The 26,570-nt window shown below is 43.8% G+C and overlaps 1 protein-coding gene across 4 annotated transcripts in view; it reads right to left on the reverse strand.

The window, feature by feature from the left end:
* The window catches only part of KIAA1671, a 72,735-nt gene that overhangs the window by 28,375 nt on the left and 17,790 nt on the right, over positions 1-26,570 (reverse strand). For 2 of the 4 annotated variants that reach the window (XM_080559240.1, XM_080559241.1), the window contains exons 2-6: positions 26,046-26,177; positions 23,870-25,505; positions 22,382-22,475; positions 17,333-20,527; positions 16,557-16,682 (exon numbers count right to left, since the gene is read on the reverse strand). In XM_080559240.1, coding sequence (XP_080415366.1) covers positions 16,557-16,682; positions 17,333-20,527; positions 22,382-22,475; positions 23,870-25,452 — 4,998 coding nt within the window. In that variant the 5' untranslated portion in view covers positions 25,453-25,505; positions 26,046-26,177. The remainder of the gene's footprint in view (positions 1-16,556; positions 16,683-17,332; positions 20,528-22,381; positions 22,476-23,869; positions 25,506-26,045; positions 26,178-26,570) is intronic. The other 2 variants (XM_080559243.1, XM_080559242.1) reach the window with 2 other exon arrangements.

Genomic DNA, 26,570 nt, shown 5'->3' on the forward strand with positions numbered 1-26,570 from the left:
ATAGAACAGCGCAGATGTCGATGAGCAGGCTGACACACAGACCTCCTGCACGTGGGTGCTCACACCACAGACCAAGCAAGCCCACCCTGCCCAGGGCATGCTAATTTGTTCTCTTTTCTTCTCCAAGGCTCCCCAGAATACGATGCTCTGCAGCACTCCTCACCAACTTCCCAGCTGGCAAAAGCTCGCGAGTAGACTTTAATTAAATAACAGCATGTGGGTTGCACACAGGCTCTATTTACTTCTTCTCTGGCGAATCCACACGTCTCTCTATAAACATCAGCCTACAGAACATCGCTCAGAGCCATGCAGATGTTCCCTCACTGTCGCCCAGCCACTTCGGGCCAGCAGCAGTGTTTCTGGCTGAGTAAGGTTCGTTCCGCAGCGAGCACGGCAGCAGCAGATCTCCTCCCCTGACGCCCCCCGCCGCCTCGCGCTGCGGCCGCCCCGGGTCTGCCACGGGCCTGCAGCTCCAGGAGAAGGCCCCGCGCGCGCCCGCTGCTCCCAGCGCTGCGTGACTAATTACCGCAGCAGTGAATGGGACCTCGTTATTCAAACATCGCTGGATGCTTTCGTTATTAACATCTATTCCACCCACAGCTCAAAAATACGTTCCTGCACAAAGACATAACAACCCCTGTTTTTCCCCTCGTTCAGCAGAAAACAAAATTCTACCGCTAAATTATATTTTCCAAAAGCTGCTTTCGGCTCTGCTGGAGCTTTACTTGTTCTCACATACATACAATTACGCTAGCGACTCTACGGGACTGGAGGGACAAGTTAAAAGCAGGCCCACACATAGCCCACTGTGAGAGGCCATGGCAGCGCGGCCCTCCGTGTGCCGCCCACCACCGCCCTGCTGTCAGCACCGGCCTGCACGGGGCTGGGGAGCCCACCCAGCCCAAGGCCTCACCCCACCGAAGGGGCTGACCATGACTGGGGAAATCTCCACTTTCCTCTTGTGGGACCCTCAGTCAGGAAGCTGTTCTCCTGATGCTCACCTCCCTCACAAGCCGTCAGAACGCTTGGTCGCATTATTGACCATTTGTGCTGTTCTCAAGTATTTTACATTCACAAATATCGTGGTCAAGTCATAATTATGACAGCTCCAGCTCCACCCAGGGTCTGTTCGGCTGTCCATCTCTGTTAGGGTCACTCTTCAGAAACCGCTGAGGAGCGACGCCTGTGCTGGTACGGCTGTTCTGGCCTTGCACTGCACACCGACTCATTTGGCCTCATTAGAGACAGAACTTAATTTCACCTGTTGTGTTTTACATTATGGGCTAGATAAGGACACAGCACTGTGCTGAGCCTAGCTGCGTGGCTCCAGGCTCGATTACTCCCTGGGTTCCTCAGGCACTACAAAACAACTTCTTCTGATATGCCCCTTATTTTTGCCTCAGTACTCTCTGTTTTGCCAACTGAACTGTTATGCTCAAAGAAGGACCACGCCACGGTCACCACAAGCAGTCTCTGGTCAAGTACAAAAAAAAAAACGAAATGTTGAATGAAGCATGTGTTTTAGCACAAGGACTTTGTACAGTGTCTACAAACAGTGAAATCTCTTGCGTAAGCTGAAACATCAGGTATTTCATTAATATTTACCCTAAATATTTGTTTTCTACTCTTACTTTCATTTCCTTCTGAAACTGAGCAATTTAAGCTCACATGTACAGCGTTAATTAATGCTTATCTAGGATTTAAGACTGCTTGCATTGGAACTTGACATTAAAGCCATCCCCTCATACACATAGACAACAAAAAGAGACAGAAAATCCATTTCCAGCCTGTTCTTTCTTACATTTGTTTAGCTGAGGAGCCCACAGAGGCCCTACAAACTGGTGGACAGGTGGAGACAGCAGCAGCAACAGGTTCTGGGTCAATGTTTGGAAAGCTTACACAAGCACCCATTAATACAAGAGACTTTTAAAGGAAGGTGCTGAAGTACTTCATAAAACATCTCATCAATGCAGTCCATGGGTATTTTCGTAATCTTTATTTTAAACAGAGGCAATAATAACCTCAGAGTGGCACTAATTTCTCAAAGTATTGCATTTCAGCTGTGGGTAAAGAACCACAGTTTGGAATTCGGTGCTAGTGGTTTTACAGACAAATACTTCAATGTTTGTATAGACTGAAGGGAAAAAATGAAGTTTCTTGATACTCATGCATCACAACTGCAAAGAGGCCCGTGCAACAGAACACCAGCTTTGCAACTGGCCTCGGAAATGTGAGCCCCATCTGATCTGTAACAGGGCACCAGGCCTCTATAGTCGTCACTCAGCCAAATGAGCTCCTTAGCAAAGTTTGTCCTGAAGCTAGCTTGCGTTCTGTTGAAGACATCACATTCCTCCGCGCAGGTGCCCGCACAAAACATGCCACTTGAGGACAAATACTGGCCATGATCTCATCTGCTGCCCCACAGCAGAATGGCACGGCGGCAGTGCCAGGAGCTGCTGACAGCCGACTGCTGAAACCTGACGTGACAGACCCGCACTGCACACCCTTCTGCCATAGGTACCTGTGCTGGAAGCTCACCCACTTTACATCATTTGTATTGACTGAGGGCATTTCAGCGTCCTCTCTCTGCCCACCTTCATCACAGGTAAAGATGAGTTGGAGTTCGCAGCATGAAAAGAAGCAGAAAAACATCTGATGCTCCGGAAGCAGAGGCTGAAACAGCCAACTCCAAAGAGAACTAAAATGAGAGGATTCAGAAGCACGAGGGCAGGCCTTGACAGTCTACAACCCCAACCAGACGGCAACGATACTAAAAGGGTAAACATCTCATACCTTCCTAGCAGTAATTTATTAAAGCTAAAGGTAATGCCTGAACATGTATTCCCATCTCACCCGTGTATTCTGAGAAACAAAATATTCTCTGCAGCATAGTGAGAATTGCCGAACAGCATGAAAAAACAACAAAAAGCTGAAGTGATACAGATGATTAAACTTTAGTATGCTATGATTTGAACCTTTTTTTTAAATATGTATATAAAAATCTACTACTTCTAATATCTTTAATTCTTTAATCTTTTAGAAATAGAATGATTCAATCTGATCAATGAATTTGGAACACAGATTAGACAACCACACTCTTCCAAAAAGACAAAGATTAGAAATGGTGGTGAAACATCTTTGTCCTCTCACGCAAAAAGCACGTTAGTGCATGTGAAATGAAGCTTTATACCACTGGGGTATGTTTTGCAATGTTTGCTAAAGAAGGCCACATACTGGATACATTTAATCTGCCTGGAAGTCCGCCCCATAGGAACACGCGGTCCTGAGCTGTCATCACGCGCTGCCTGCCTTTGTAAGCTCTCGTCCACGTTCCCCTCTCTGCGACCACCGCCCTTCCTACTGCATTTCGTGATCCCATGCGACTTCAATCCATTGTTTCAATTACAAGTCGATGAGGGAAGGTTCATCTTACTGTTTCTGTAAAGCACATGCAACACTCGCAAACATCATAACAACAACTAAATCAGAGCACTATCAGCTCAGTAAGATAAAACTCTGTACCTTACGTCCTCATTTAAGAGGAGTCACATTTAAGTACGATATACTTACACTTCTTACGAATCCCAATCCAAAAATGATAACAGAAGGGAAGGCAAAGGCACAAAGCAAATCTTACCAGGTTCCAAACGCATTTGAAAGCTGCGCTTTCCTCCGACTTAATCAGTATTAGAAAATCCAGATAAGAAAAAAATTAAATTTGCATTTGTTATTTTCCTTATAGAACTACTCTTGTGATAAAAGAAAAACATTACTAACATTAATAATTTTCATGACAATACAAACACTTGTTTTTACCTCGCAAAATAATGTACAAGATTATTGCTGTAAAGTGCACTTATTCTTGTATGTTTTGCATTCATTTAACAAAGGTGTGAACCGATTAATCTATTCTCTCTCTTAAATACACTACGTCTCTAATAAATTGCAGTTAGATGAAATAAAAGAGGAACGGGAGCATTAGGCTAATAACAACATGCTTAATACATCTTATCTCTATCCGTGCTAAGCTTAGACTGCAACAGGGTGGTTAATTACTCTGAAAAGGCAGTCTTACTACCACGGTCATCTTTGACGGGATAAGGGAAAAACTGCAGGTTCACATTTTATTTGTAATCAAAGCAGAAAGTCGGGTACCCATTTCTCTCTAAAAAAAAATCTGTGCACTTTTATCAATAGCACATAATTATTCCAATTATTAAAAATATGTAAACAAGTTAGTTGTGAGAATAACTTTTAATGTAAGCTTTTAAGCAATTTAAATTTAAAATGCAACAATAAGAATGCTAAAACAGTTCTTCTGAAAATGGTAATTCTTTTTGTCCCCCAAGCTTTGTTTCTCTTGAACTTAAGAAAGGCCCAGCTAAACATCCTGAACACACACAGCTTTTGTACCTTGAATTGTTTCAGTGTAAAACAAAGATATCAATGTTAAAGCTTAGGGAATGAGCTAAAAATATACTATGATGTTTGAAAGCTCATGTACATAATCATTCAGCACTTCCCTTCTATCTCAGCTGAGGAGGAAAATCTGAAAAAACAAAGGAGAAACAGGAAACTCCTACAGCACAACTACTCTGGAAAGTACTTAAAACATTTTCTTTACGTTTACTTACGTCAAAAGGAACAAGTCAAGCAAAAGAGGGATAAATAGGATTTTTTCCCCATTTTCACCAACAAAAAAAAATCTACTGTTAAGAAAAAAAATTGTTGATAAGTATCACCATACAAATAATAGACTTTTCATCCAACATGGGCTGAAAATTACAAATTAGCTACACACTTACAAAAGCTAATGCTTAGCTAATTGCTATCACCTAAGAATATCATCCTCTCACCTTCTATGCCTCATAGGGCATAGAAGGTAAATGATGACGAGGACAAAAACAAGCATAGGGTCAGGTTGTTACTGCTTGAAATGACAGCTGGGAACACAAGGGGCGTGCGGGAAGCCTCTCGCTCCCATCAGAGTTGATCGAATGTATGTGCAAACAAGAAAGGGCCAAAACGAAGAGCCACTCGAATCATCTCCTTTTCTTCGCCTGTCTGAAGTCTCACTGTCAGTTCAGCCCCGTGTCCCAGCAGTCGTTCAACTCCCTCCTCACCAACACCGCTGTGCAAGGGCATCGGAATGCCACGTCAGGGACGATGCCAGACTCCCAGCTCTCGTTCCACCTCCTGACGGTTTTGCCACCCAGCTAAATGCAGCCTGCACAGCTCAGCCAGCCTCATGTCCTTCTGCACTGGCTGCTCGGGATGCGGCATTCCCACCTGCAGCTGCTCCAGGAGCCCTTCTGCGAGAGAAGCTCTTCCCTTGCGCACGGCTGAGCTTCTGGGGAAGCAGGGTTTGGCCCACGCACGTTGCAGTTACGAAGCAGACCGAGCGCTTGGAAGACATCTTCTCAAGCCTACCAAGACATTCTAGTGCTCCTTGGCAATGCCACACCTGAAGTAAGGTTTGCTTCAGGGGGTCGGAAAACACAGGCAATTCAAAACACGAGGGCCAATTTCAGAAGACGGACCGCACGCTACAAAGAGAACAGTACGTTCTCGAAAAAGTTAGATGTGCCTCAAAGCATACTGCTCTTTAAAGTCAGTTAATGCCAGGCTTATCACTTCTTAAGGGATGCATTTCCATCATCCTTTCAGAAAGATAAAATATGGAACTTTTTATTACTTCCTGGCTAGAGAAATTTGGTATTATTTTCTCCCTTACAGAATGTGCTCAGGTAATCTCCAGCTATTGAAGGTATAAATGTGACTTTGCAAATTCAGAACCCACTCTGAGGGAAAAGCACTCTTTCGTGCAAGGCGTTACTTTCGTCAAAGAGCAGGAACAAGAAATTGGAAAGTAAAACTGCATCTGAAATCACTGCAGCTGTTCTCGGCATAATCCCACGCCTGCCTAACAAGTGCCTGAACCACCTTCCCTCCGCACAGCTGGAAGCGCCGCACACCTCGCTGTTCTTTCTGCTTTCGCCCTGCAAAACACGACTCCACGCATCTTTCATTTACATCAACCACTTCTAGATCACAGCGAGCAGAACAAACATTAAGTTCGTACAATGTGTCCTTCATCCATTTTACCTTGCGACGTGCCGTTTTTAATGAAAAAAGCAATAGCAGTTATAAGGCACTGCTGTGTAACGAGCACCCTGAGCGTGTACACTTCCATTATTTCCTGCTCCGTGCTCTCCCTGCCTCCTCTTCCCCATCGCCCAGCCATGCTTAGCGCCAGCTCCATGTCCCCAGGACACGGCCAAGGCAGGACCGACTGCTCTTGCCCCGGGCTTCACCCAGCCACCACCGGGCTCCTCCGCAGCCCCAGCGCTGGCAGGGCATTAAAACACCCCCAGCTGTAAAAGGCTGTGTCAAACTGCTCATCAGTCCACTGCTACAGGCGGGGCCTTCATATTTTTTAGACGAAGGGCATTGTCCCCGCTAGGCCTGGGGCTCCGTGGAGTTTAAGTGGCTGATTTGCTGCAGTCCCTCCTGCGTTTGCAACCAGATCTGCCGCGTTTCCTGCCCTGACCTGTGGAGCGCCGTTGAATTGTGAAACAAATCCGGAGTTAGATCCAGCCTCATCTGACATCTGCAATCTCCAACTCTAGCAATCAAAACTTGCCAAATATGTGGATAGCAAATAACCTATGCTGCCTCCATAGCACTGCGTGTATTTACCAACCCCAGCCATGAATCACTAAACCAAATACTACATTTTTCCGAGCTTTATCCATGTTTAAGATTTACCTCGAGTTAATTTTTAAGAGAAGCCTTGCACTACAGTACAAAGTCCCCTCGTGTCTGGAGGAAAGCCTGCTACAAAGAACTACTTTCTCCGTGCTCAAGCTGCTCTCTGAAATGCCGTTTCCTCTCAGTACAGTAAACACGCACTGGCTGTATTAACAAGTCCCAACTGCTGAAAGAACAGAAACAATAGTGGGAACTTGGCTGTCGCCCAGCGGTAATGGCACGGACAACAGCATGGGAAAGCAGGAACTGAGTCAAAACAACTTTATATCAAAATATTAGTAGAGAGGCAGTGAGGTTACCTCTGGTCTGTGTGTGTCGATGCGGTTTAACAGCCCCCTTCAGCCCTGCATCAGAAGCGTGCTCACTATTTCGGGTGCCCAGAGCCCGACACGCTGATGGGCAGGTGCAGGCAGGTCCTCAGCCCCGGCTGCTCCGAGCCCACAGCAGCAGGGTCCCTTCCAAAAAAAATCACCAGGTCTACAAGTGGCTGCGTCTTTCTGACCACGATCCTTATTGCACCACGTTAACCTAGAATGCACTATTTCGTAAAAGCATTTCATGGTAAATTAAACTTAATCCCATTCCTAATTGCGACAGGCTGCCGGGGATGCTGTGCGTGCAGCGGCGTGCACAACAGCTCTCCCTCGCGTTCCTGGGGGGAACGGGCTGCCCTGGCCAGCTCTGCTTGCTCTGCGTGCTCGCAGCAGTGACTCAGAAGTTAGGATTCCTCTCCTACAACAACATTCAGGAATTAGGAGCATGGCTATCTAAACAGGTTTTCCTCTGTAGCAGTGCTTCGCTCGCTCTTAGATGCCCGATTTGCAGCCGACATCAGCACAGCAGGCACACCTCGGCCACCACCCGAGGAGGGGTTTGTACCTCTGCAAAAAGGTACCCGAAATGCAACCGCCCGGTCACCAGAAGCAAGCCCCGTAACAGAACAGCAGCGAGCTTCATCCCCAGGGAATCCCCAGGCAGAAGCCACCAAGGGAAGGCTGGGGCAGCCGGCACGTGGAGCTCAGAGCGGAGCTCGCAGCCTTCTGCCATCGCCGCGCCGCTGCAGTGACACGCAGTGGCAGCACGCTTATCAACGACCCGTCGCCTCCTTTGCGATCATCTGGTGAAGAGGTATCAAAGCAGTTTTTAAAAGGCAGCTGCTGATACCTTGTCAAAACAAACTCGAAATCTGGTTCCTTCCTGCAATAACCCTATCTCCTTTCAATTTTATAATTACTGTTTAATGGCTGGCAACAAAGAATGAGGTCTTTTTCAACCATCACAGCGCTGCAGCGTAACATTTCATTTAAAACATGCCATCTTCCTTTGAATGCTTTCGGGACGCGTTCACCACTCAGACGGACAGGTGCCAGGCTGAGAAGCAAACTCCTCAGGAACAGCACTAGCGCATTCCCTAACCTCACTCCCAGTGGCCATACCAAAAGGCCCAGCCTCGGCCACCTCCACTTCAGCTGAGCACCGCAGCAGCACACGTGTGGCACAGCAACGCAACGGAGATTCTCTGGTGCCAACAGGGTTTCATCTTAGTGATCTCTGAGCTAAAAAAAAATGTTCTGGGTTAGAAACATGGAAACAAAAGACACTGAGCAGAAAGAAACCCAGCGCCCTTCTAACCCACATTTTGACCACGTGGCTAGGATATTTTTAAAGTTTAACTGGAAAAGTTAAACCAAACACCACTTAACTAACTGAGAAGAACAGTGGATAAATGTACAATAAACTTATCTGAGATAGCCCCATCCCACTCCACAAAAAAAAAAGTAGTGTAAGAACGAACACTGGTCTCCTGCAGGCTTTTGGGAACAAAAGCAAACTTCATTTTGTTAAAAGTGGAGCCAAGAGCGATCTTACACCATACCTATTGTCTTTTCATGTTCTCAGCATCTTCAGGCACTCGCCTGCCCTACATGATTTTCCCGTCACCCTCAGCAGATGCTAATGAAGTACCCGTTTTAGGAGGTAACCATCTCCTACGTGGGCTGGGGGCATCCAGAAGAGGCAACATCCACCTCTCCCTGGGGACCACGGTGCTCCCTCTGGTAGCTGCTCTCATCTGCTGACGTTACCCGTCTCATCTGGCTCGACCGGCACCCATGCAGCTCGCCGCTGAGCCCCAGGATTTGGGTTTCCGATCACCTCAGGCACCGCGGCCGTGCAGCTGCAGGCCCAGGAGCCCTCCGAAGGGCCCAGCCAGGCCCCTCACTGACCGTCCGACCGGCCAGGATGTTCTGCGGGTGGCTCAGCAGAAGCAAAGTCACAGCTGGCTCCTGCCCAGGGCACTAAAATCGCATCTAACGTGGCTCGCATCCCGACAGCGACCCTGCTCCCCCTGCAAGCACAGCAGCGTCTGCTCGCTGTCAGCCAGGGCTCCGATTCTTCTCCTGCGCCATCCACCCTGGAGCAGATCCAGAGCCTTATCTCTTTTCAGATCTGTCCCCACCGCAAGAAGTCTGGCCTCTGCATGCCGACCTGGCTTATATTACCCAGCTACTTGTAACTGATAAATTGTTTATCGGTGTGCTCCTACAGTAGCCTCAGATACATTAAAAAGAGATTACATCATGAAATTGCAACAGCCCACAAAAAAAAAAAAAAACTGGGGCAGAGCAAGAATTGCTCATAACTTTGAGATGGTTACAGACAGGAACAGAAGCCACCGGGAGCACTCACTAGTGGCTGGGCCCACAAGCAACCCAAAAACGCCGGTTCCTGGGCCGAGGGCATTACGAAGGCACAGGAAGCCTCGCCGCTGTGGCTGCGTACCTGATGCACTGGCAGGCCTGCCCGATGCGAGCAGCTGAGCAGACCGCTGAGCAGCTCCTAAAGGATTTCTTATGCAAGCCAGACCTAAAGATGTCTTGTATCAGCTGCAGCAAAGCTCCTTGCCAGCTGTAAAAGGGATGGTGGATACCCAATGTACCCTGGAAGACGCTCAAATATAATAGCACAGGTCACTGAATGCCTGGCACTCGAATGCATAATTACAATAATCAGCCAATTAAAGATGATGAACAGATCAGAGCTAGGAGGAACGTACACAACAGACCAGGGAAGGAAATGATGATGTGGTGAGAGCTATGACTCAGTCTCTGAACCTCAGCTGCTGATCTAGAGACCACCACAGCATTTGGTGAGTAAGAGTCCTGCTCTTCCCCCTCTCCAAGAGGCATCAGCTCATTTGACCAAAACCAGACTCTTGTATCATCAGCCAGGAACTTCGGGATTCTTGAACCACCATACCAAGGATTTATAAAAGCCTTATGAAGCCATCTGCAAGGCTCCCTCAACACTTCGCTTTCATTTATGTATTTTTAGCTAGCTGGTACAGTTGCAGCAATACTTCTCAGAAACTTTTGCAGGTCCATCTGTTGTCACCAAAGATCCAACACTCGCTCTTCCCCAGGAACCTGCTTTTCAGCAATCCCTGTGTGAACGTTATGGATCGCAGGTAAAGACACCAACCAACAGCTGCAGTATTTCACCGTCCTGCAGCACGCCTCATTAACACTGCCATGATCCAGGTTTGATAAGCTTACTTTTCTCCTGATTATTACAAGTCTAATTGAAAAGCAAGCTCAAGATTGAGTTACTGTACAGAGAGCCACTGAACAAAGCCTTTTGCCCTGGACACAAAGACTACTTTTCAGAAATGCAGAGCTCTCACTCCACACCCTGAGCACAGCACACAGACTTCGCGGTCAGTGATCATTTCCTACTTACTCGGCTGACCACAAACACCCTTGTGCTCAAAAAGCACCACGAAGATGTTCTTTCAAAAACTTTCCTACACATCACAACAATATCCTATTTAAAGGTAAGAAGAGGCAACAGCAAGTAATTAGCTGACGTCCTGAGGGGGTCTAACAATTCCACCGCTGTGTAGGAGTGAAACAAATGCAGAGCTGGGGAGATGGAATTATCAGTAACTTGAAACATTAACTATAGAAACGGATTTTCATTATAATATTTTTAATTAAGTTACAGCTTCTTCAGGCATGTCTAACTAATGAATAAAGTATTTTAGCTCCCTAAAACAGATTAAATAACACAAAGCTTGACAACTAACCCCAACATCTCCAGTTACTCCTGATTATAGAGAACTGATGAATATCTCCTTAGCAGCCCCCAGCTGTGACATCAACACAAAAAAGTGACTGCAGTGCTTTTCCCTAAAAAATGTGTTGTTTTTTTTTGTATTTTGGTTTTTGTTTGTGTTTTGTTTTTTAATATTTTATGAGTGTCATAATTGTCCTCCAATAGGTTCTTGCACAATAGCAGGAGAGCATACACCAACTAAAACGCCTAGGGAATACCTGAGGGCCTCCAAGAGAGCGTGTGTACCCACACACAGAAAACGTAACGAACCTGTCCTCTTACACACTAGCACCACACAAAAACAAGACGCTTCCTGGTGATCTCCTGGACTGATCTAAAAGGTTTTTATTCCCTGACCGCATGGAAAATTACCAGACACATGGGATGGCAAAAAGCATTCAGAGACCTTTCAGACTCCTCACACTGGCAAACCACGAAGAACGTCCACCGGCTGACAGCACTGACGAAGCAAGGTGTATCAGACTAAGACGCACATATAAAAGTAAGCTTCCACCCTAAAAATCTAGCTAATCAAATTAAAAAAAAAAGTAATCAGGAAGTGTCCAAAGAGTTCCATGTTTGACAATACTACAGTCTCCACTGGAAATAGATGTTAAGTGCCCAGCTCAAGCTCTAATCTCTCTCCCAGCCACAAAGAACTTAGCGCAGGCAATCTCGCTACCGATCAAAGCGCATACATGGCAAGGTTTGCAGAATTAAATGCTAAGAGAGAGGAACTGACTCTCTGCTACAGTTTCACAATGAGCCAGCAAACAGCTAGCATTAAAAGGTGTAAGTGTCGGTGTGTGTTACATGCTCAATTTACAGCCGAAAAGTTTACGAGATCAATGCAGACAATACCACACACAAATGAATGCTGATATTTGGTTAGTACAGAAGAAATTAAAACGTATTACATTGGAGCTAACTACTTTAATTTTTTAAGTCTTTATGAATAGAAATTTCTCTTACAAACGTGAATCTATCTGACAAACAGAAGTCGCCGTGCAGCAGTAACCCTGCACAGCTGGCAGGCTAGCGGTGAAAGCAGCACACTAAAAAGAGCTTTTCATCGACAAGGAGCCTAAGAGTTGTTTGAAGAGGAAGTGCACTCTGAGAAAGGGAAACCTACCAAAAGAGTCGGATTAAAAATACGTGAGGAATTGTAAAGATACACCATTCCAAAGGCATTAGCACTAGCTGTTTTACTTAAATAGCAGGCAGCAGGGGAAGGAAAGCCTTTGGAAGCAGCCATCTCCAGACCCTAGGATCGCTTCTAAACAAATGGGGAAGGCTGTCTCAGACGGACAGTCTGCAAACTACAACTCCCATGCTTAGACACAAACAAATTCCGATTATTAAGAGTGCTTTCTGAAGCACATTTAAGCAGTCTGCAGTCCCCTCGTTTACACAAGCGTTAGACAAAATAGCCTCTCACACCAAATAAATGTTAAAATCAGAAAGATCGGGAAGAAAGCGCACGGCAACGCCATTTCTGCATACGAACTACCTCAGGATTTTTGAAAGCAGTTAAAAACGTCCAACTCGTAAGCGCACTTACCCACAAATATTGCAAGAACTTCAACAACCGCGGGCAGTAGTAATACTCCATTCTTCCAGCGCACAAAGTTAGCACAAGACCATCCTCATTAGACGCCGGCTCCCCCCTCTCGCCTCCTCCAGCAGAAGTTGAAAGCACACCGGGGCGATTACAGGCAGCGCGGGCAGCGAGCGATGTTTATCAGCATCCACATCCCCGCCGAGCTCTGCGCCTTTAACAGATGCTGTGGCTACTTACGAGCAGGAGCTGAGCTCTGGCAGCATGTGACTTAACCTCTTGTTATTTAGCATCTCGCCGCGCGGAGTTTGCCCGTCTCGTTAATCCGTAACGTGTTAGGCTAGAATTAATAATAGCACTTGGGGCTGCGTGCTGAAAAGCCCTTCATCTGGGAGGAAAAAGAAGCTTCTAAAACCAGTCTGTTTTTTGCAGGCTGGGGTTACGAAACGCTATTAACGCCACCGCCGTGGTCTAGATTGCGAGCTGACCTTATTTGTTCTGTAATGTGCAAGGAAAAAAAAAAACAGACATGAAAGAAAAGCTCCTGCTTTTAATATAAAAATGCCTTTGGTAAAGAGGAAGCAATAGACACAACAAGTGTCTTTTTATATACGGCTGGAATGCTCCCAAGAAGCGAATGCTACCAAAAAAGGCAAAATCCCGGCCAAAGGAGGCTGACAACCAGCACCGGCCTCCGCGGGCACCGCTCGCAACAGGAGGCTGAGCCACCGGGCGCTGCCGGGGCTACGCGAGGGGCACAACCGGGAACGGCAGAGCTTCCCGCTGCCTCTCCCTTTCTGAGCTCTGCCTTTCTTAAGGAGAAAAAGAAGGGCAAACAACAGAAGGTGGCCCAGGAGGACCCCAGTGACCCCCAGGGTGACACGGCCGAGCTGCGTCCCACAGCCCTGCGTCCTCCTGCTGGAAACGCTGCTTCGGGGCGTTACGGGGAGCGCTCCCACCGACCGAATCACACCTATGAGATCTCCTGCAGCCAAGAAGCTCGTCTGATTTTTTTTTTTCCTCGGCTGATTCAGTTTTTAGGATAGCAAAACAACTTGAACATGATGGTGCGTTTTTTTTAGCACATCTGTTTCCATCCAGGAAAGAGCGAAGATGTAATATCAGAGGCTTTATCTGACTGGAAGACGAGAACGCTCGCGTTTCACTGGGCAGGGGAGACCTGCTGTGGCCACGCTGGGACAAGCCAAGCTATGAATTCATCTGTGTATGTTTAGAAAATATTTATCTTCTCTCCCCTGCAGTTCATTTCCAAAACAGTTTTAGGAGTTAGCTCATGGTTTCCTTAAACCAATCCTCTCCCACCCACACATCAGTCTCAAATAGTGTGTTTTTATATCACGCCATTATGGGTACCAGATTGTCTCAAAGAAAAAACAAAGTTAAACATGAAAAAAAAACCAACAAAGCACCACACAAGATACCTAAGCAGAGGCTTCCAAAGAAGCCAAGCTTCTGGCTATTCTGTTTCCGGATGAAGGCGCAGTCCCCTCGGCCCCACCGAGGGCGAGCACCTCCTTCGATCCGGGGGCGAGCCGCATCGCACATTCCGCAGTTTTTAGTTCATGAGACTCCTATCGGTCCTGATGACCTCATCAGGAACTGAGGTTGGTGACCAAACACCAGAATTAGAGACCTGTGTCAGCTGAGACGGAACAAGTTGTGAAAGACAATACTTGAAAACCTCTTCTGCAATTCTCGTGGCTTACCACAACGCGCCTCAGCTCCAGGGCCTCGGAAGGAGCACGGAGCACCTACAGCAGCCTACGAACAGCACTTTTATTTCACAGGCAGTCGCACCCCGGGTCTCAGGGAAAGGCACCCCGCCACAGGCCGGGGCGGGCAGCCCTGCAGACCCTCTGGCGTCCGGCAGGCTCACAGCCCCTTCTGTGAGCTCCAGGCCCAGCTGTGAAGAGCAAACAGCTGGAGGAAGACAGCTTCATGTCTACGCTGAGACGCAGGCAGGGCCAAAGCACAAGGTATAAACTGAGCGTTTGACTTCATGAAACAGTAAATATTTTTAAAACAGGCAGGGGAAAGTTTTGCTCTCTTAAATATTCCTGTCTTCAGAGATGCAAAAAAGAAAGTCATTTAATCACATTAACACTATTCTTTTCCTTAATTACCTGTTAGGTGAATGTTTTACACCTGAACCGATTTCCTTCTTTACTGGAATTAGCATGTATCAAAGGGCAGAAAGGGGGAAAAATCTTATGTTGGAATACATTTACGGAAGACTTCAGTAACACACGACATGTCCCGTAGCACAGCTGTTTGTCACTACTACACAGTAAAAAGCAGGTAACTTTGCAACTAAACAGGCAGGCTAGAAATTATTCAAACAAAACAAGGCCAGTTTTGCTTGCTTCTAATCGTATTCGAAAGGCATGTTAAGCAAAACACAGATTGCATTCAAATTGAGAGGAAATGTGTCACTGGTTTCTCATTCTCCGGGGGATATGTCCGGACATCCCATGTTCCCTGAAACCCGACCTCAGCGCGGCTTTGGTGGAGTCCCCGTCCCCGGGGTATTTGTGGATGTGGCGCTGAGGGACACGGCTCGGTGATGGCACTCGGGATTGGACTGGATGACGTTGAAGGTCTTTTTCCAACCTAGATGATTCTCTGACTCTATTCCTCCACCAGAGGGAAGCATTGCAACGCACAGGCAGCAACCACCGCTGTATTTTCTCCAGATGCGCACAAAGGTGTTATTAACCTCAGTGCCAGAAGCAATAGCTCTGCTCTACAGTCTCCCTGCAATACCCACGTGGGGCTATGGAGCACGCCGACGTGTGGCAAGGTTCCCACCTCGCAAACACAAGTTAGAATCACCTCCCTACCTGCTCGCCCGCAGTCCGTACACAGAGGACCGTGCTCTTCTTGCTAGCACCGCACTGAAGAACAGATAGACCACGCCTGGGCTTTGCAAAGCAATATAGGGGAGGAACTTGCTCGGGGCCTGCTGGATTCCAAAGAATGCCGGACACTTGAGCGTGAGTAATCACAAAAAGAGACTCTCTGAAGAGAGCAATACACCCTGTCACCACACGAGTGTGCTAGCAGACTAAGAGGACGGATTAGATTTGACCTTGGGACAGGTAAGAGCACTGACCTCTTTCAGTCATCTTCTCCATAAAAGTAGAATTTTGAAAAGATGCAGGATGGCCAGATTTTCAAAACCTACAAATGTGTATTTAGAATCATGGAGGAGTGCTCTTTGATGCAACTGCAGTATTCTGGCATATCAAAGCCATTTCTATGCACAAGGTGAAAAAAAAAAAAAGGCACAGCACTTGCCATGAATTAAAACAAACCCTTCCAGTAAGGAAGGATTTCTTTGGCAGCAGCACTGTCTCAGAATGACAGAATTCTGTGATGATGATACGCTATAAAAATCCTTTATTTTCCACAGAAAATACTGATGTTTCATTTCTTGTGCAACTTTTTGAAAGGTTCAGATCTTTGCTCTGTATTACAGAACATCAGGACATAGGATGTCAGCTGTCTCCTACTGTAAAATGCACCCATGGGCTAACGTCAAGAAGTCCTGCTGCAACTTAGGATAATATTGCCTAACAACTGAAGATGGAATTTACCCCAAAGGACGCATATTAGAGACAAATCAAATTACTGAAAAAAGTCAGCTGTGATTCTTCACATAATTAGTTGTCTATTGCCTACAGAGAGAAAATTAAACCCATCATTTTTCCAGATTATGACATGGTTCTATTTGCAGTTTTCCAGAAAAGATCACAATAACCAATTTTCATTATCTAAGCAGAGAAAAACAAAAAGCATTAGTGATCTAGTCCCACGCCTTAGGAGTTCAAGGTGAAAAATCTTTGTTTAGAAAGAAACATCAACAAGCTGCACAGTTTATGCTTATGTTTGAAGATATGGCATAGACCAGCGTGCGGGAAGCGTTCTCTACTAGAGAAACTTCACAGGAACCACATCTGCTCCTCCTGCTAGGAAGGCACTTACTTTTTTTCACAGCTATTTGCAAAAAGGAAAACAGTTCTGAATGGAGTAAGCCAAGCTGCACCTTCCTTATGTCTCCCCTATCCCAAGAACCTCCTCCAGAACAACATACCATTACGTTCTCCGTCCTTCTGTCTTTATGAAAAAAGCTATGACTTCTTCTCTGAGTAGAAACCAGTGAAACCTCTGTTCTGTCTGCTTTTTCTGAACTCTGCTTGGTCCACTCTTTCCTAGAAGCCTGTTAAAATAAAGTTACAGACATTGTTAATAAAACATGCACACACATACGTACATACGTAAAATGCCCTTTTGAATGAAAACAGGGAAAGCTCAAAACAAACTGCAAAATGGGAAAACATCATCGCCACGAATACCCAACAGGCTATGCATTACATGAATTAGCCTGTCACTGTTAGGGGCAACCACTTGCATTTCACCAACATCAATACCAGCAAGTGAAGTTTCAGATGAGGGCAACTCAAAGAAAAAAGCTTCCTTCAGAAAAGCAAAATGAATACAAGAACTCTGAAAAGATCAACACTGACAGCTTACAAACCCAAGCTAGTTCTTTTCGAACAAAGCTGCAGTTTGCAATTTAACATCCTAGTGTTCAAAGCATTAATAAAACATGTACGCATTTTAAAGCTTTTTCAAGCTCTCCATAGAAATATCCATAAGTATTTGTGCATTTGAAACAAAACCTAGTACAATACAGATTCCACAAGGAAACAGACCCCAAAAGAAAATCAGATCTACTGAAAAGTTCACATCTGCTCACTTGCAACAAAGTCACACCTAGCACTCAGAAGCTATATAGAGACATAATTAAATCTTTTCCTTGCTTTCATTTTTAGTTACAGGAAACACTTGGGTACCATTTGGCAATACCTTTTTATCCTCGTGGAAGAAAGCTTCTGACTGTGGTGACAGCTTGTTTTTCCACCCATTATCCACACTTTCCAAGGGGAAGCTTTGCCTGGAGCGGTACTGATCCTTTCTTCCCCTTACTTCTTGCGTGAGCGGTAGATTGTCTTTTCCTTGGTGGCTCTTTTCTGAGTAGGATCGTCTCAAATCTGGGGGTGCACTTCCTAAACCAGACGTATAGTTCTTCCAATCTTTTGTTTTGCTTTTCACCTTGGAAGAGTCATTGTCACCCACCACCTTATTTGCATCATCTTTGTCCTTTATTATAGAGATTCTTGCTACGTTTTTGCTCCAATCACCTTCTGGAGACACCTCTGAGAGCTGTTCTTTTGTGACCAACCTCTTCTGTAAAAGCCCATCGTCAGCCTTTATGGACAGCTTGGAAGCAAAATTAACTTCCAACTTCTGGTCTGCAACTGCACTTACAGGCTGCACCTTGTCAATTACAAATTTTGAACTTTGGTTCCTGGAAGCTAAGTTCACATCTTGATCTTCATCAATGATGAATGTTTTCTTTGCTGTGAACTCTGCAGGAGAATTCAGAAACTTATCTGAAAACACGCTGCTTGTATTTCCCCAGTAAGGGGGGCTGAACTTTCTGTCTTTGGACTTCTGTTTATCAAACTCAGGGCCACTGGAATCCAATTTCTCTTTGTTCTTTTCATTTGCAATTAATTTCTCTGGCCTGTGGGACTCTTCTGCACAGTCACCTTGCTTGTTACTAACAGAATACTGATCCTTCCACTCTTTCCAGTGATAGGAAGTTGTCTTATCTGAGACATTTCTTTTGTTCTTTGCTTTGTTCCTACTGAATGAACTGTGCTCTTCAGAGAACTTGTCTTGAAGATTACCGGCCCTCTTACTTACTGATTCTTCTTTATATTCTGCCATAAGGGCATCAATATCAAGAATTTGGGATCTGTAGCCATCCTCAGCCTTCCTTCCAGATAAACCATAATTATTTTCACTGCTCTTCTGCGTGTCTAGTTCACTGTCTTTGTGTAACTGTGCAAAATGCAGAGGGGATCTGAGTTCATGGTAAGAGGAGACTTTTCTTCTGCTACTTTTGAGATCAGTTTGAGCTGTATTTCCCAGTTCCTGTTTTAAAAGCAAAGCATCAACATCTATGATTTTCTCCGTAGAGTGATCCAGGCCTCTTTCATAATACTTTTGGTTATCCTTCCCAGATACATCTAAGTTACCAAACGCACTGTTTTTGGAAGAAGCATCATCTTTGTCTTCCTCTTTGATCCAATCCTTTTTGACATATACTTCTCGTGACTCTTCCCTACAATTTGTACCTGTTGTATTTTTATCTGTTTGCTGTAATAAAGGTTTGGACCTTCCAGAAAAAGCAGGATCCAGATTAATTGCTCCTCCGTCACTCGAGCTAGAAATTTTACTAGTTACACTTGCACTAGGAGTACCCACAAAGCTTTTCTCTTTTCTGATACCAGGAATCTGGTAAGTTACTGCAAAATAAGTTGCCTTTGGTTCAGAGCTAGAACTCTGTTTTTTCAAGTACTCATCAGAACTGCCAACAACAGTTTGGTTTGCCTCACTTCCTTCCACCTGTTCTTTGCTACTTTTCTTTTTAACTGAACCTTCTTCCAAGTGCAATGGATCTGTCCGACTCAGCCTGTTTGTATTTTCAGGTGTGAACCAGCCAACTTCTTCTGCCTTGGTAGAATCATAAGGCAAGGTCTTCCTTCTCCATCTTTCAGAGATCTTCAAGTCAGAAACACTACTTCTGGTTCTCCTGACTTTTTCTTCTGGATCCACTACTTTTATTACTTTGTTCTTTTCTCTGTTTTCAGGAGCTGTAATATCTAAGCTGAAGTCTTGTTCTTTGCGGTTTGAGTCCAGACTTCTCCTTAAAGCAAAGGCTCTAGATTCCTCTTTCACATCGGGATTGTGGCTACTGGAAGACCTACATAATTGTCCACTTAAAAGCACTGAAGAAGATTGGACCCCATACTTCTTTACATTGGTTGAAATAACTTCATGACCAAAGCTGGTTCCAAATTCATAGTCTGTTCCTCCTCGTCTAAAACTTCTTTGCTCAGAGGAGCGTTTGATCATATCAGACCTCCCTGTTTCATCCATGGAGGAGACTTCGCTCTTTTCATTTTTAATTTCAGAATGTAGCTTGCTTATTTTTTCATTTGTTCCCAAGCACTTACTTTTGTTTATAGAACAAGGTATTTTCTCAGCTATTAATATTGGATCAGTTTCAGTTTTATCAGAGTCTTTTCTCTGTTCAGATAAAGTGCATTCACTGGAGAAATAATCGTTATGTTCTCTAAAAGCAGACCTGCTCGGAAAAGCTTTTACATCTTTAGAATCTGAAATAACATTACCTTCTTTCGAGTAGTCACTTGTTCTGTTTACCCTAGCTGACTGATCAGTGTGTAAAACATCCCCATCGCTTCTCTGCTCTTTCACAGATGATTTTCTAGTTCTAAGTGTCATGGCCTTTTTTTCAGGAGCCATCGTAATGGCTTCACTAAGAGCTCTCTCACCACACATCTGAAAGACTTCATATCTCGGCTCAATCCTTTGGAAAATAAAAGACTCCTCTGCATTTTTTGGAGTGGATTTTTCACTTTTCTCAACTGAAGGTTTTTCTAATAAAATTCCAGGAGTCATTTTCTTGCCATCACTTGAACAAGCTGGTTTTCCACTTTTTTCTAGGTCAGCTATATGCTTCGATGAATCAGATTGACTGTAATGATCCTTCTTTACACCAGTGGTCTCCTCCGCTTCTCCCATCCACGACCTCCTGTTATGCCCCACCACATCATGCTTTGCTTCAAGTTCGTTATTCATTTTCAGTGGAGGACCAGTTCCAGGACGATCATCAGCAACGTTGTGCCTCTGAACATTATGGTCAAACATTGTGGCTCGGACAGTTTTAATGTAAGTCTTTTCCATAACTGTGGTTGGCTTTAATTTTTTTTCAAAGTTGCTTGTGAACGAGACAGAATTTTCGTTTTGCTGAGAAAAATGCTGGCTATCTCCAAGGAAGCTTCCCTTTGTCTCTGCCTGATCAGTTTTGTTTGTTATTTTTAAAATCTGCCGGGGTTTCCATGGGTTCCCAGTAGCATGTGCCTCAGTGAAATCTGTGCTATGAGCAAGCGTGATCTCCTTACTCTGGAACTAGAAAAACCCAACAGTTAACATTGTTACACATCTTTTAAATGAAATAAGTAACACCTACTCTGTGCAACCCAGCCTGCACAAGTTAACAACATCCCTGTTTCTAAACACAAAATTCATTGAGATACAGGTGATCCAAGCAGCACTGTGCAGCTCCAGTCTGTATTTAGATTACAATCACCTCAGTGCTTTACTTTCACTTTTAGATCAAGAAAAGAAAGAACACATGAAGCGCCGATACATGAGATATGCATGATTCTGAGTTCCTGAGCTCAGATTTCTCAAGACATTTTAATCCGCAGTAAATGCACACCCACACCACACTCCAGAGAAGACAACACATGCAAAACTAGTACAAGACTTTATAAGGTTCATAACCCAGCTACCACGGAATCAGTTATGCTGCAGGCCCTGCAGAAATTCAGACCTGGAAGCACAGCACAGAACAGCACCACAGGACACAGGCACCTGGAGAGGAAGTCTGAATTCCTGGGAGACAACAAATGTACTTTCACTACGTTTTGTTGAAACTGTTTTTTCAGATATAGGTGTTCACTAAGCAGTGACATGGTCAGTAACTGCAAGGGATATGAGGAGCTGAGTAACTACGGCTGGAGCTGCTTAGGCGTAATGAGTGCTAAGGCAGGAAAGAGTTAAAGGGGAAGTGGGAATTGACTTTTTATTGCCAATTCTTTACAATTATCTACTTTCCAGAAATATAACTAGCATCCTGAAATCTGTTTCTCTTAATAACATTCACTGAAGAAACAGCACATAAACAATAAAGAATCAAAAACCACTGCCTGATCCTACAAGGGTTCACTCCTTTTTCAAATTAAAATTTATAAAATATGGAATTGACTTAAGAGTCTCTTAAAAAAAGCACATCCCGCAACTGAAGAATGACAGAAAATTAACACTAAAGAAGTTTATAAATAATGATTTATTCTAAATCTGATACGTATTCTTCTAGGCAGAGCAAGGGAATGTTTTAGTCCTACTTTAATAATCTGATTCTGAAAACAGTACTTCCACCATTAATGGAAGATTTTCTTTTTAAAATAAATTTATCCTCTTTAAAATAAAAATTAATCTACAGAGACTTTCTGATCAAGCTGCTAGTTTCTTTATCACTCCTGTCTTAAACCTAGGCAGAAGAAAAAACACAGCCACGGGAACTCCCAAGAAATATCCACAAAACAACATTAAATCTCTGATACTACAAAGTGTTAGCAGAGAAACTGTTTTGAAACACCGAAGTGTTACTTAGAAACAGGAATAGCCTCACAGCTTTTACAGCAAATGGAACTTTCTGTACAGTACTTTATTGTCAAAACTTCTAAGTTACATGTTACTTAGGAGATTGACATGAAACATACAGCAGGTAATAAGGAACTGTGACTTGGATGTGGAAATTCACTAAGCTAATGCTAGGCTTAGCGAGAATAATCACTGCACAGAACCACAACAGCCATAGTCTATTCACTACGGGTTTTTGTATGTTATAAGTCCCACTGAAATAGCATACAAAATATTTTTCACTCTATACCATTACATGCATTTCTACTGGGTCTGGCTGGGATGGAGTTAACCTTCCCTGCAGCACGCACACTTAACTTTTTAAAAACTCAACACAGACAAAATACTCCCGTACTTTAGCAACCTGTCTCCTCAAGTGCCTAAAGATAGAATTACACAGATAAACCTATTAGGATTACGCCATTCTTAATACCCTCTATGCTCACTTTAAAGTCATCAATTGGTAAAGACAGACTAGGACACAAGGTATAGCGCTCTCTGCATTCGAAAGGCAAGCCTAACCGGAGACTACATCGGCTGATGCCATTTTCTTACTTTTTGATGTTCTTGAGTTTCATTCACAGAGCCATTTCTAATATCAGCAGGCTTCTCAGTCTTCGCTTCACTGCTTGATGTCGGGCTTGAAAACCTAAGAGAAAAGACTTTTAGTTCCACTTAAAATGCACTCCTCCTACCAAATGGGATGATGTATCATCAGTCTGCTGTCAATAAAAATCATCCAATAAATGATATTTCTTAAAGGAGAAACATTGCTATTTCGTGTTATAACGGTATTCAGTGGTTTTACTGTAACTAGACCAGAGGATTGTTGCTTCTGAAAAAATTGTTAGTAATGCAGCTTACTGTATACTGCAAGAACTGAGATGCATGACGAGGCAAAATAGTGGAAAAGTTATTAACATTCTCACGCCTCAGTTATATTCCTCTTATTTCCATCCCAATGCAAAAGGACTAGGGTTTGCTGAAAAATTACTCTACTCCACTGCTCAAAAATCAGGTCCTTTTAGCCAAACATCTGTCGTGTTCATTACACAGAGCGCACCCCGTCACCCTACCCAAAGCAGCAACCCTCCCTCCTTTCCCCTTTCTCATCGCATACAAAACATGAGCTATCCAGACTAGCACCAGGTGCTGCAGCGTGGCCTCAAATTGTGCTTTATGAACTTCGCAGTACCATCCATAGGTCTTATTCATGTCAAAAACCAAATTCTCCTGATTTTGAATAATCAGGCAACCAACTTTGCACTGAAAGAGCACATTTTATCTTGGCCAAAGTATCTTTCTACAGGGAAAGATTTTTCTGTTGGTTTGGGTATGTCAAAGTTAGCAGATCTCATATTACACTAACAACAGCGCTCTAAAAAACTGCAGATCTGCAGAAATAGGGGTTGCAGGATTGACTTACATCAGAGGAAGCAGAGAGCTTTCTATGTTATTGGCAGAGCGAGTCTTGAAACCCAAGATGTTTCCCTATTCCATTGCCACAGTTAGGCAGAATGCACATCATAGATCTCTAGGCCTTAAATGATATTGAAGTAAGGTTTCAGTCTGGCCAAAAACGTAATATTCTATACCACTCTCAAAGACACAGTAAGCATTCCTGCCTCTCCTGTGTCAAATGAAATAAGATTCAGAATTATTTTGAAGAAAAACTACTGTGATGACAACAGGACGGACATCAACACAGCATAGTTAAAACAGGGAATCTCAGTCATTGCTTCCTCACAAACGTATAAGCTTACAGCCGACAAGGCACACCGCAAGATTTCAAAATGCATGCAGTTTTAATAGATGTACTGTTACAGTAACATGCAAAGGTTACAATACTGACGGCATGTTTTGTCGGTGTGTATTTCATTACATTCTCTTTCGGCAGGGTGGATGCAAAGGGGATTGATAATAATATTATAAAGAATAATTACATCGAGTGGAACCAAAACGTGCAGACATTTTACTGTACTGATAGAGCAAGTTTTATGGAACACGATGAAGATGATTAAATACAACTTTTCTGAAACTTACATCTTTGTCAAGTCTGCAGAAAGTGGTCGCGATTGAAGTGATCTGCGTAGATTCCCTGGCTTAGCATCGGTATTTTCTGTTGTCAGTTCTTTGATTCTCTGCTGGACGTTCATACATCTGTTTTCCCTCTCAGCAGCTGATGGGAGAGGCTCTGTATCTATTGAGCTATTGGGATTTTCTGAAGTAAACAAACTGATGTGTTTTTTAACACTGCCTCTTATGATACTGTTCTCTTTTTCTGAGGAAGCTGCAGGGCTTTCACTGCCTAGAAAGACACTTGTCTCCTTTTGATCGAATTTTTTCCCATCCCTGTTAGCTCTGCTTTCAATAGTTGCTTCAAAGGATTTTTCAGAACCATGCAAGTTAGTGACTATTCCTGGTTTTGTCTCAATTTGCTCACTTTTAGATTTATGTTTTGTTTCCCATATGTATTTTCCATTATTTAGGATGCCAGTGTCCTGACTACTGCACTTCAAATTTATCTTCGAAGAACTGCCTTTATTAAATTCCATTTCTTCAGGTTTTGGCCCCATTTCAGACAGATCGTGACAGCCCTTGTCAGTAAAAGAAGTTATCAGCACATTCTCCTTGCTCTCATGGGAGGAACAAGTCTTCTTGCAAGAAGAAAGATCTTTAAGCTCAAATTTAGCTGTCAGGTCCATGGACAAAGGCCTGGGTCTTCTGACCCATGATTTCTCTGTAGGAGACTTTTCCTCAGGAGCTTCCACAGGACGATGCTTTTGATCTTTTAATGATTCCAGAAAAATAGCAGATACTGGTCTATGTTTTGGCCTTTGCTGCAAATCAGTAGAGAAATCAACTTTATTGTTCTTCTCCCCTGGATGATCTTCATAAGCATCTTTCTTTTCACCAGTTTTGAGGGAGTTCCAAGAGACCAGTCTAATACTAGAAGAAACCGATGTCTGCCTAGGAAGAGACCCTTCAGGATTCCTGGACGTCTCAGGTGGCTGAAATGGCTTCTCCAGATTGGCATTGCTCTGAAGCTCCTTTGTTTGCATAGTACTAAATACTCTGTGGTCATCAGCAGCCGTTTTTCCTTGGGCCAGGCTCACCTTCGATTGCTCAGCTCCTGCTGCCTCAAAAAGAATGACAGTATTTGCACTGGGACCAGTGTAGAACGTCATGTTTGTGACGACTTCGCCCCCAGCCTTACTTTCGTTTTCAATTACTTTTTGATCCACTAATGGAGGAACATTTCCACCTAATACCTTGACAGATGTTGTCTCCTCATTGGGCTTTCTAATAAGACTACTTGATCTGAAAGCTGGAACAGGCGGTTTTACATTCGCAAAAGTATCTGAAGATGTATCTTTAGAAAAAGGCTTTGGGAAAAGTCTTGGCCTAGATCCTAGCGAGGGCATTGTTGCAGATCTTGAAGTACTCCCAAATTTGTTCTTCTCTTCAAGTGTTAGTGATGCTGAAGACTCCTTTGTCTTGCTAGTTACATCTGAAAGCACACTTACATACACACGCTGTGATTTATCTTCATTTCTGATCTCTTTTAAGTCAGGTACTGTCGTCAAAGACGCCAAAGTGGAATTTATTTCTACTCTTGTTGCCATAGTTGTAATTACACATTCAACAGAATTGAAAAAATCCAGCACAGAAGAAAAATCTACACAGAAAGAAAATGAAAGCATTGATGTAAAGTCAGCGTGAATATCAAATAAACTCATTCTAATTTTAATTCAGAAGGTGGCTAAATTCAAATTAAGATGTATCTCAGATTTGCTCTTTACAGAGCATGTGTATCACATAATGAAAAGCTTACTTCTCCTCTGGAAAAAAAAAAAAACACACAACAAAACGCACCATTACTCAGTGATTGGGCCTAACAACCAAATAATATGACAAAACCTGCAAAAGCCTCTGCACAGCACTGGGTTACCATTAGTCAAACAGACTTCAATTGCTGAGTTACTTTAAAAAAATAAATGTATTTATCTTTGAAGCAGACTTCCCGGTGTTGATAAATAAACCTCAACTCATAATATAAATAGCTGCCGAGATGCATTGTATATATTCTTTCATACTAACAAAAATATGGAGATCACTGTGACTGAAAATGTCACTTATTACTTAATAGCTGAGGCCTATAACTAAACAGAAATAAATGCATATTCCACAAGTTTCCAAAAGCTTTGCTGCTACTCACCATAATTCGCATTTTCTGCTGCAAGCGATCTATCCGAGCCGATCCACTTGTCATAGTGAGCAGCAGAGCTTGCCAAGATCACACCAACGACAGGGGACAGCGATCGCTTCAGCAACACGGATCAGACATCTCCTGCAAATAAACAAAGAGCGTTCAGGTTCTGGTATGGCACACACCCAGACCGACATGGGTAATACCACAGGAGACAAAAATCCCGGGTATTTGGAGGAAAAAAAGCTGGCTCTTGTTTTGAAACAAAGCCACCGGATTTAACTGTACAGAGTAGAAAGCTGTTTAACTTCCAGTTACTAAAGAATCAACAAGAAATTATCACTTAAAGCCTGGCCTAACTGTGAAGGGTAAATAATTTGGTCTGCGTGATAGACAGACGTTAAATATGAACACAGTTAAATCCGCGTTTCAGTGAGTGCTGTTTGCAAATTCAAGTGTTGTCAATCACTGGTTAAACACTGAGCTCTGTGTTACTGTAATCTCAATTACTGTAATTTACTTTCTATTGTAAAG

This window comes from Anser brachyrhynchus (assembly GCF_964034855.1).
Source record: "Anser brachyrhynchus genome assembly, chromosome: 17".
NCBI classification, from domain to species: domain Eukaryota; kingdom Metazoa; phylum Chordata; class Aves; order Anseriformes; family Anatidae; genus Anser; species Anser brachyrhynchus.